This window comes from Melospiza georgiana, chromosome 1 (genome assembly GCF_028018845.1).
Source record: "Melospiza georgiana isolate bMelGeo1 chromosome 1, bMelGeo1.pri, whole genome shotgun sequence".
Taxonomy (NCBI): Eukaryota; Metazoa; Chordata; class Aves; order Passeriformes; family Passerellidae; genus Melospiza; species Melospiza georgiana.
Window position 1 is genome coordinate 52,915,952 of NC_080430.1, and position 12,023 is coordinate 52,927,974.

Below are 12,023 nucleotides of genomic sequence, written 5' to 3' on the forward strand. Positions count from 1 at the left end.
ACTGTATTCATAAAAAAGCAAAAAAACTGGGGAAATTAGGACTAGAGAAAAGTAGTAGTTCTGGTATTACAATCTGTAGCTGACGAACAAGATTCAGATTTTACAAAAAAGAACACGTGGTGGCCAAAACACTCCTAAATGAGATAAGCTGCGTTCAGGGACTCTGTTTTCATCTAGATCACCGCAAGACAAATCTAAGCCACATATCTAAGATTTCCTGGGAAAATGCTAGCCAATGCTACATGAAATGCAGCCTGGTAGTTTCCCCTTGGGAAACAGTTACAGGTATAAAGCAGATTTTCAAAACAGAAACCACCCATAACAACTGGAGCAGTCTGGCTCAAACAGATAAAGAAGAGAAAACTGGTCCAGGTTCCACCAACCAAATAGAAACATAAAAGAGAGACAAGCCCTGTGACTACAATCTCCAAAAATTCCTGGAGTTGCACATAGAGATGGGCAAGCCCTGTGGTGACTGTATGATTGCTGAACTCCACCCATACTGAGTTGGCTGCCAGTGCCAGAACACCTCCAACACAATAATTAAATATTGGGGTATCACACAATCATATGTAGAGGCCTGTACATCTGCTTATGTTACTGTTCGGGGTGTTAATTTACTTCTTTCCTCTTTTACTCCAGTTCAAAAGGGTTTCTAGTCCCATGTTCAAAACATCTTGTGAGAGCTTTCACAGAAGAAGAACATCTGCAGAGGTGATGGGAAGTATTCTATTTCACTCGTTCACAGACAAATATACATGAAAATGGTTCGGAATGAAGGTTCAAACAATAGTTTCATTTAATTTTAATGAGACCCATTAGTTAGATTTAACACTTTTTTGCTGCCATTGAATCCTCGCAGAAGAAAAGTAATTACAGTTTTTAATACTGCACTTAAAGTAAGGCCCAAAGGAGAATTTTTTTTTAGCCTATTTTTCTAGTAACAAATCCTCTGTCAAGGAAGTGTCTTAAATTCATCAAGGATTAGGTTTTAGGGCATTGCAATGAAAGTCAATGGTTTCAATAATTAGTATTTATAGAAGCCTGCACAAGTAAGCAAGCTGGAAAACTGTTCAGTTCTGCAGGCCTTAAACCTGAGTTCCAGAAGAAAGACTGAGACACAAACATCGCCCTGCAACAAGGCTGTGGCCACACAAGCAGCCATGGCCTGACTGGGTGTCTAAGAATCGGACTCAGTTCTGTTCTCCTATGGACAACAAGAACTTCCTGCTGACCAATTTTGTGCTCAAATCAATGAAATGTGCTTTGGTCTATACATGCTACTTTAAATTGATGACATTACTTGTTAGATGAAATCCTATTCAATTTAACCCTAAGCAGTAAAACTGGAATGTCAGTGACATTAAAACTTGACAAGTGAACAGGCACTTCCCTGAGGGGTTCCAAAGCAGTGTAGGGATTCATTTGTGTGCATACACTGGGTTTGTGCAACCAAGTTTTGGTAGCAGGGGACTACAGGGGCAACTTCTGTGAGCAGCTACCAGAGGCTTCCTCAATGTCCCATGGAGACATTGCCAGCTGGCTCCAAGAGGGATCCACTTCTAGCAAAGGCCAAGCCCATCAATGATGGTGGTAGCACCTCTGGGATAACATTGTTAAGACAGGTAAAACATTTAAACAAGAGGGGTGAAAAAATGTGTATCAAACAATTAGGGAAACCCCATGAACACTGAAGGAGGGGAAGTAATTGCTTCAAGCATCAGAGCAGAGATTGCCCTGAAGCCTGCGATGCAGACCATGGTGAGGAAGCTGTGTCCCAGAAACTCTTGGAGGTCCACAGTAAAGAAGAGATCCACCTGCAGCCCAAGAGGAACCCCAAGCCAAAGCAGATGGATGCCTGAGAGAGGCTTTGACCCCATGGGAAGGCCACTCTGGAACAGGCTCCTGGCAGGAACTGAAGATGCATGGAGAGAAAAGCCCACCACTGTAGCAGGTTTTCTGGCAGGAACTGCAGATTGTGGGAAGAACTCACATTGGAGAAGTTTGGAGAACTGTCTCCCGTGGGAAGGACCCCACAGGAGACCCCTTGCTGGAGCAGGGTAAGGAGTCCTCCCCCCCTGGGGAGGAAGGAGTGGCAGAAAAAACATGTGAAGAACTGGTCACAACCCCAGGGAGAGAAGGCGTTTTTAAGATTTGGTTGTATTTCTCATTACCCTACTCTGATTTGATTGCTAAGAATTTAATTTATCTGAGTCAAGTCTGATTTTCCCTTGACAGTAACGGGTGAGTGGTCTCGCTGCTTTTAACACACAAACTTTTGTTATATTTTCTCTCCCCTTGTCCAGTTGAGGAGGGGAATAATTAAGCACCTCTGGTGGGCACCTGATGTCCAGTCAGGGTGAACCCACCACAGTATAAGACCTACAAACAGACAAAGACACTAATTTAACAAATTTATCGCTTGTAACACATTAGCTTAATAGCTACATACTATTCTGGTACTGTTTCTCTCAGTATTAGTGATAAATTGATTGCTGTATTTTTCTAACCTTTAACCAGAAGCTAAATGTTTGCATTAAAAATGTTCAGGTCTGATTCCAAAAGTATTCCTGGAAATAAAAACAAGCAGCCCTGTTAGCAGCGGAATTAATACAGCTGTTTTCCTGCAGAGCTCTATCCTTCATCATCACCAAATCTTTATTAAAGTCCCAGCTTTTTCCTGTCCATTTCAATGCAAAAAATCCACCTAAGGCAAAGGAAATTATAATCCCAGAGACTTTGCCATCTGCTTCAGCAGGTGACAAATGACTCAACCTGTCTTTCCTCCAGTCCCAACCTTGGGTCTCTCTCCTCTTCCCAGCCCCCGAGGCCTGTAGAAACCTAATTATCTCAAAGACTCCTTTCTGTTTCACTTGAAATTAGCCAATGGCTTCAGAAGTAATTAGGGAAGAGACTGACAGACAGAAAGGGCAACCAGAAGTCTGATCATCACAGGAAGGTAGGCTATAAAAACATTCTACATAGCCTCCACAGACTGAATTGATTACTCACATGAGGGAATTTCCTCCTGTGTAGAAGTCTGCAGAAATAGGTGTTATGGTATTTCAAAGGCCATTTAGAAACACACAACATAAATCTAATCAAAGTGACTTTAGTGGGAACAGGACCTGATCAAATATGCAACACAACACTCCTCCCTCTCCAGCTCCCTTCTTCCTAATTAGTATTTTGTCATACAGAGTTCAGCGTGTTCTCATCCTTGTGGAAAATTTTAGTTACAAATAACACAAAATATGCTTATATTTTCTGTATGGATTTTGTGACAGATTTCCAGCTTACTAGTAACACTGGTGTGAATTTTTTCTCCTACTTTGAATGAGGCATCAAGTGCATAATTTTTCCACAAGAACCAAAGAAATTAACAGAGGTGAAAACTCAGTGTCATAAAAAATGGACTAATTTGAAATGCAAAGTACAAAAAAATCTCATTTATATTTTTCATTTTTAAATTCCCAATTCAATTAAAGTATATATTCACCTAAAGAGTCAGAGATAATGTATTTGACAGAGCTTTCTTGGTGTATTGTGGAATAATTTTTTTCATTATGCAACTAGTTCTGTAAATGGTTTAATATTAATAAAATTAAACATTAATTGACTTTAATTAGACTTTTATCAGATAGAGGTTCAAAAAATAATGTCTTTTTTCAGCCAGTTGATCTGCCTTAAAGAGATGGACCACATTTTGAGAACATATTTGAATTTCCCAGTAAAATCAATATATTTGTGCCTGCCAAAACCAAAGCATATCCACACATCATGCAAGAGCAAAGGTGCAAAACACTATGGAAACAGTGTATATTCCCAGCATGTAAAACCTGGAAGTTATAAGCATATTTGCATTTTACGAAAAGAAATTATAATGCTTTTTATTTCAGATTTTTTAAAAGCTCTTGAGGTTTTTGCTGACAACAGCCTGTACAGCAACCAGAAATTTTAAAGTGGCATCATAACTCTGAAGGCACACATAGTTTCCAATGTCATCAATCTTATCCAGTATGGATAATAACTTGTGCAGTAGGTATGGGTCAGTACAAAAGTGAATTCAGCCTAGGCCTCATCTTGCATGTCTTGGATGCAATGGAAAATGAGGCCTAGGTTGTTAAATTCAACAGGCCTTGAAACAACTTCTGTCCCTTCTAAATACCTGAAGTTAGATGGATAGCACCACCTTCACAACCTTTCAGTTAAGTGATATCACGGGCAGAATGACAATCATTATCAAATTTCCTATTAAGTGCTCCCTTCCTAATAACCTGGACAATAATATTGGTCAGTTGTGCTGGTTTTTAAAGCATGTCTTGATTTCTGGTGGTGCCCTTAAGCACCCCTGTGTTTTTCCAAATGTATAGTTATTCCTTTACGTGTCTGGCAGATAATAAGCAAGTACAGAGAATTGTTCCTTCAATTAAACTGGTGCTGGAAATAGAGACACACGTAAACAGGAAGAAAGAATCGTGCCAAAAATTAATCTATTTCTTAATTTCTCCATTAAGATGTAACTGCAATCCCAGCCAATATTTATGTACTCTAATTAAAAAGACATTAGGAGAGCCAGGGCTCTGGCTCACAGCTCCACCTCTCCTCCAAGCACTCTCCCATATCTTGCAGCCATTGCTGGGACCAGCAGCACACATTTGAGAGTCTACAGGAAGAGCCAGGGTTTCCTTCCTGCTGGCAGGCGGGATAACCACCATCCCTTTTGCACCCAATGATTTTGGTGGATCTGTTGGCTCCTCTGCCTACCGGACAAACATGTAAGAAAAACTGCACAGTTCAAAACACATTCTTTACATACTTTGGTTGTCACTAGCATTAAAGGCAGTGCAAGTGAGTTATCACTCGCAATAAAGGCAGTGCAAATATACAAGGCACAGATTAAAGAAAAGGGAATGCAAAATGCTTTATTTTGGATATGGGGAAATGCTTTTGTCTGGGAAATAGCTGTCAGTATAGGTTACACCAATATGTGCTGCCTTATAAAAAGTAATTCCTATAGCTTATTTGTTGTTGTTTATTTTGCTCTAGAATTACACTGCAAAAGGATATCTGAAAAGTTTTTGTCTGTTGAATCCTAAATAAATCCCAGGTAAAAACTCTACAGTAACAACTGTACAGTAACAACATTTAGCATAGGAAAATCAATGGATGTTTTTCCCATAAATAACTCTTTTTATTGAAAGTATTAATTCTATAGGTGATAAACTCTAATTAAAGAATAAAATACTGCTGTGTGACTTTACACATACTACATAAAGCACATGTGTTATAGTGATCCCTGACAGACCAAACATAAGATAAAACTCACACTGGAGATGATTTTTTAAGTGGTGGATTGATAACAGCCCTCTTCCCTAATGAAGGAATAAATCCAATGCAAAAGGTTAATATGCTGTTCTGTGTCTCATCTAGAGAACACTTTTTCAAAGGCAGAAATTAACTTGCAGAGGAGCCACCACATACTAGAGCACTAAGATATTTTGTAACTGGGACCTTATTTTGATTGTTATAACATTTTTTTTTTGGCTGTTTCTATATTTTCCTTCCAGTTTTTACAGCCTGCATTGAGATTTGAGCACTTTTCTATATTGGTTGTACAGTTGAGAGAAAACAGTGCTCAGAAATACCAACAGGAGCATGACTTTACTCTGTTGACTATATAGAGCATATATAGGGAAAATAATTTGAAGAAATTAGATACTTAAACACTTCTAAACAGTGCTTACACGTCCTCAAGGATTAGGCAGGGTCCTACACTCCTTATAGCCATCAAGTCTTCAAACTGCTTAGAAATACTGGCACTTATCTTCAATGCCTACATTGTAACTCAAAAGCCTTATCTGGAAGGACAACTAAATGCCCTTAGAGGTACCTCCTGCTGATTGCCATACACTAAATTATGCATCTGGTTTGATTTCCCTGAAGTAACACATGCTAGATTAAAACAGAAACAAATTTTTTTCTAATAATGACAATAAAGGAGAAAGAAGTGTCCAGCCAGAAATTTTGTTATAAACTTAGTTCAACATGCTTTCCATACAGGATGAGGAGAGGGGAGGTGGGACAAGGAATTGAGGAAAGACTTTTTCCAATTTAGGAAATGCTTTTTTCCCTCCATACATATAGGAGAGTGGTAGAAACTGAACCAAAGCTGCAGTTAAGGAATTTTGTCAATAAAAGATAGATGATGTATCTAATAGAGAGTGCTTTGTAACAGGTGCTTGACATCACTTTGGTACACCTGAATACAGCTGCCCACACAAACTGAGGACCAAGACTCCCTTACCTTAACAATAAGAACACCCTGAGGAAACAAAGCATCACAGTCAGTTGAATAGGCTGAAGCAAGCAATTTGTTTTCTTCCTGCTGCTACATCAGCTACCTATTCATGGCAGGATTCTTGAAGGCAGGAATGTACTTAACAGAACATCCAGGATCTCCTGTGGTAGTGTGTGTAAGGGTCCAGATTTGTTAAAGACACTTAGCTAGCAGTGAGAGAACCATTCATTTAAAACTTAGGAAAATCATCATCACAGATTAATTTTAAAGTTCTGCAAATGCATTCCTTCTGATGCCCAAGTAAAGTACAGTTTTGCTCATAAGTTAAACAGGTATTATGCACTCTGCTTTCCAAAGCAAACCCTATTCTCAATCTTTTTCATGCCCCTTTGGCTATTAAACATGCCCTTCCTCTTAAGCCTTTTCACTTGAGCAAAAGTGATGGGATGGGGGGATATTTCATTCAGTTTGTTGGTTTTCTTTTTTTTTTAGAGTAATAAAAGAAACTGCCAAATACTTCTGATGATGTACTTACCTGATGCAATAGCTGCAAAATTCAAATGATTGTCATATGAAATGTCAGCTTGTGAACAGTTTTCATAAAACTAGGACATTCAAGGATTACTCTTCACCAAAGAGTCTTTCTGTGATTCTTCATCGCATTTTGTGAATCCATATGCATGTAGAATACCACCAAGCTTGCAGCTTGACAGAGGTGAAAGAAGCGCTGTTGGACACATCCACAAAGATTCTCAGTTGTCATCATCAAGAGACTTCATGTATTTCCTCAGCAATTACAGCACTGCTTAATTTGCACAGAGGCTCAAATGCCTCCCCAGCAGAACTGCTCGTGCCTGAGGCTCTCTCACTGGCTACTGTGAAGTGCAGAACTTTAAACAGAAAGGAAACATCCTCATGAAACTGGAAGAACATAATGCCCTATGACATACATGGCTGCTCACTGAACTCTTCCTCTTCACAGAATTCAAGTCATTTGGATGATTAATAAGAGAGGAAAATATAGAAGCAAACACTCAAACAAAAGCCCCAACCATATCAACATTTCACTGACAGAAATAACACTAGATAAACTTCAATGCACATTCTGGCTCTCTTAGATAACGCACAACAATTGAGGAGACTAAGCTGTGCAGGAGGATGCATTCAGCAGCAGTGTGTTACGCATGCACATCATCTCACAGGTTCCTCTAGTCAGTGATTAGTGCCATAGTCATACATCCCTGCATCTCACACATTAGTGTCTACCGTGATGGCTGATTTGTGTATCGTGATGACTCAGAAAATTAATTCACAGTTAGAAGCTGCAGGTTTCAGAAAATGCCTTGTGAAGGTGAGTGGTTGATGCATTCTGTGCTTTGCCTAGGCATGGATACGTGCAACTGCAGTGTTACAGCTGTCTGCTGCTCCCAGGACCTCCTTGCTAGGATTGTATAATCACCACATCTTCATTCCATAAGAATTCTTGGGCTGGCCACACAAAAAAAAACCCACACTCACATCAGATGGATGCTTAGCAGGTTACAAAAGAAAAGAAAAGAAAACCTTAAACAACGAAAGATCACTTCAAATGAAGCTTAATTGGGCATATTCTTGAAAAGGTGCTCAAATTACCTGAACCACTTTGTTTGATCTTAAACATGGACCGGGGACAGCTGCAACGAGCTCCGAGCTTTGGCACATTCCATTATATGAATGGTAGTGAATTTATAATGGAATGGTATGGATGGTTTTTATAATCAGAAAAACACACTGACCTTAACACTACACAGGTGGAGCAGCATAATGACCCGCCAATTGTAAGCGCATCAATTCCTGGGGAAAATTCAATGAGGTTAACTCAGCATGTATCCCATAACCAACATAAGCGACATTTAAAAATACTGTTTTTCCACCAAAGCCTTTGACAACATTTTATTACTTGATTCGTTCCACTGTTCAGTATCTAGTGTACCTTACCCATGTTAACAGCATACTACGTTACGTTCCAGTAGAGCTGGACATTGTCATGCACTTCAGTGCTGAAATACACGTATTTTAGAAACTAAGAACAATGTTAGGTTCAATAAACTTTTCAGACTGTGTAAGATTAACAATAATATCCATTTAACTTAGGAAGAAACTGAAAGAAAACAAAAGACTTCTACAGCGGAGTTTCATTACAAAATCCTCACACTGAATGAGCTTAGATGGGTGCCAGCTGACCAGTATTTCCTCTTCCCATTCATTTATTGAGAAACATGGATATTTCAGGGACCAGCCACAAAGGAAGTAAATTTCAGTGTACCATACTGGAGCGGACCAGATATCCAGTCTGAGTAGTGCAATATATAGTTTGAATAGTCCACGATTAAACTGCAAAATACTGTGAACAAGATTCTCCTCCTTCCTTATTCAGGCCTCAAACAGTTTTGAAACATCCACATGTTAACTCCACAGAGAGAAACAAGGAAACAAAGAGAGAAACTTAAGCCTGAATCAGGAAGAGCCAATCGGCAAGGACAGAAAGCTCTTCAAACATGAAGTAATAAAAGTTTAAAATACAATTAAAAAACCAAAAAACATTCACAACTCAGCCACCTGAGCAACATTTACAATGCCTATACTTCAGCCCTTCCTTCTCTTTTGTGATCTGGGCATGCTGACACTCTATAGCTTCCCTACAGCACTAGCAGGGAAAGCCTCTCAGCAACCAGAGCTTGATAACCCCATCTCCTCACATCAGACACCTCTGGAGACTGTTGGCCCACCCTACTATTCATCCCCACCATGAGTTTCTGCTGTGCACTCATCAACAGCTGAGCACCCTAAAACAACATGATCGACACCACTGCTAAAATTGTCAATTCATCAAGAGCACAAAAATGAAGAAAAGAAGCAAAAGCTTTGGATTTAGGAAGATTCTCAACTATGCTGAAATGTTCAACTGAAAAAAAAAACCAAACAAACAAAACAGTGTCATTTGATTATACTCACCTGTTATTAAAAGACTCTCAAAAGTAATAGCCACAAAATTAGACAAAATAAAAGTTCACACTGCTTTGTCATCTCCCTCTGTCTTGCATAAACCACTAAATCTCATGGACATAATCCATTTTAGTCCCAAATTTACCAACTGCCTATCATCTGGTGGCCCTTTGCTTTTATTAAAGAAGCGTATTTACACTGGAAATAAAGCAGGGTGATCCCAAAGTTGGGCAAGGAGCCACATCATCTTTAAAGGCAATCTCAGAGAAGTTAATCCACACTTTTTTCAGCTGTCTGGTAAAGGCACACACAGCAAAAGTCTTCCAAATAGCTGAACTGTAAATCCTCTTCTCACAACCAGTCACCATGAATTTTCTACAGCCACACAGAAGCTGGTTTTAGACTTAGTAGCTTTGCACATAACAAAAAAGTAATAAACTACATTATGCCACATACAGTGGAGACATTCCATTCTCTACTTTCTGTGATTTGGGATAAAAGTACAGGCACAGGTCTCTTCCTAAGCCAGTTCTAGTGCAGCTTTCATAGAAAGTTTCATTCCCAAAGGCAATGTGAAAACCCCACAGCTTCACTCTTGCCTCTAGAGCCAACCACAATACACCAGCAGCTTATGCAGAGCAGGGATGCTGCAAGACCACTCTGGAAGGAGGAAGAGCTTCCAGACTTGCACCCCATCTGCCTCCTGCTGTGCCAGACAACACAACTCCAAGGTACTGCAACACATTTTCTCACTTCTTCATCCTCAAAGCATCTCAGCATGACAAACCTCAGTTGAAGTCACTCAGTTCGTGAATGGCAAGCAAAAATAAACCAGTGTGCATATCTACCTAAACTGCCTGGCTCACATATCACGCAAAACCTATGCTGAGTCACAGAAAGCATTTTTTGCACAGAGGCAGAATGTGTTGTGATCCCTTCACACATTTAATCCAGAAAGAATGACATTGCTCAGGTTTTATGGCAAACCTGACAGAAAGCCCTGCTGCCAGCACCCCGGCCAGCCAGGAACACCCCATGGGCAGCAAAGCTCCAGTGCCACGCTGCGGTCAGGGCTCTGTCCCTGTGCTGTATTCATCCCCTGCTCCAGGACAAGTGGCAGCAGGTGTGCCTGTATGCATCCAGACTTTAACAGCAACAGATAGGAGAAGCACTGTCTTACATATGGATAGATTTACTCAGGGGTACATTTATATTAAATGACGTGCTTCAGAATCATAATTATAATTGAAGTGCGCTTCAGGTAAATTGGAGAGCCTATGATCATAAAGACTATCATTGCTCAGATGAACGCAGTTTTCTGGATTTGTTTGTTGCTGTCTCTGGTCACCCATGAACTCCTGTCTTTACATCCAGATTGCAAATTTCCTGGCACTTTAGTTTGGGTTTCACACGGCTCTCGTACAGCATTTGTACATCTCAGTCCATGACTGGGTCTGCCAGTTGCTATTGCAATGAAAGTCTAAACAGCATTTATTTCATTAAATGCATATGCAAACATATCATCTCAAGGGCCAGGAAAACCGGAATTATTATGTTTAGAACCTGTGTGATAAAGAGGTAAGACAAACAGACTAAGGAATACAGGAGAATACAGGAGTTGTGCTGCTTGTTTTGAGACTACTACAACCTGTGTATACATTCATTGTCTGTCTGGGAACAAGAGTTTGTCAACAAAATCAGCCCCAGCTCAGAGGATGAGTAGTTTCCTCTTAGACCTCCATATGAGATTATCATGATCTAGAAGAAAAGTAGGGAGAGCAGTCCACTCAGCGGTGAAGTCTTCTTAAGATATTTCTTCTTCCAGAAACAAAGCAAATTGAAGTGGATTCAACTGATGTTTACCCTGATTTCTGTTTTTATCTCTCTCACCTTACCCAACACCTTCTCTTTCCTCACTTGTCATTTAACATTAGGGTTTCTTGCTTGCTATTCAGCCCTGATAAGCCCAGCTATGCCTCAGTCCCCTTCCCTTCAGTTTTCTTATCCATTTCCTTAGCTTCAGTTATTATTCCATCTTTTCCTTCTCCCCCTCCACTTTTCATTTCCTTTAGGTTTGTCCCCCTCCCTACAGAAGCCACTGCTGATCTCTGCAACTGTTGCTTGATCCTCCTATCCTGCCTTTTAAGTAATCTCTCTGTACCCTTGGTTTTTTTGTGTTTATCACACAAGTATATTAATATAATCTTTATGCATGCCATGTCCTGCCTGAAGCAATCTTAAGACTAATATCCTGCTGGTAGCTGCCATCCTGCTTCAAATCCCCTTCTCAAAAACACATTTTGCAAAGAAAACCCTGATCATAGTAAAGGTGGAATGCAAACAACTAAAATCAGTATCTCTTTTCAGTCTCTAGAAACTTATGCACGCATCTGCTTGTACAGGTCTACACTTCTAGTGTGCCCTGGCCTTTGGCTGCAGCCCATGCTGCCTCTTAACACATGGGATAGTTTGTATAGCAATTAGCCCAACAGGTCTCCAGCCAGGATGTGCAGTACAGGCTAGTAAAAGCAAGAAAATCTATTCAAACTTGAAAAATTATTTCATTCAGTGCTCAACAGTTTGTTTCCAGAGACAGCAAATACTTAGGCTCAGCATATGACACCACTTGCAAGAGGGGCTGATCTGGCATCTGAGAACAGACATCTGCAAACAAACTCCCGAGCGACTGTGGATGAGATGGAGCTCCACACACAGCCATGCTAACAGAACACAGAAC

General features: G+C 40.1%; 1 protein-coding gene across 7 annotated transcripts in view; it reads right to left on the minus strand.

Annotated features, from left to right (window-relative positions):
• The window catches only part of HECW1 (HECT, C2 and WW domain containing E3 ubiquitin protein ligase 1), a 252,277-nt gene that overhangs the window by 178,054 nt on the left and 62,200 nt on the right, over positions 1-12,023 (minus strand). The window contains exon 2 of one of the 7 annotated variants that reach the window (XM_058038740.1): positions 8,077-8,134. The exons of the other annotated variants lie outside the window; for them this stretch is intronic. Coding sequence (XP_057894723.1) covers positions 8,077-8,103 — 27 coding nt within the window. The 5' untranslated portion in view covers positions 8,104-8,134. The remainder of the gene's footprint in view (positions 1-8,076; positions 8,135-12,023) is intronic. 7 annotated transcript variants of the gene reach the window in all.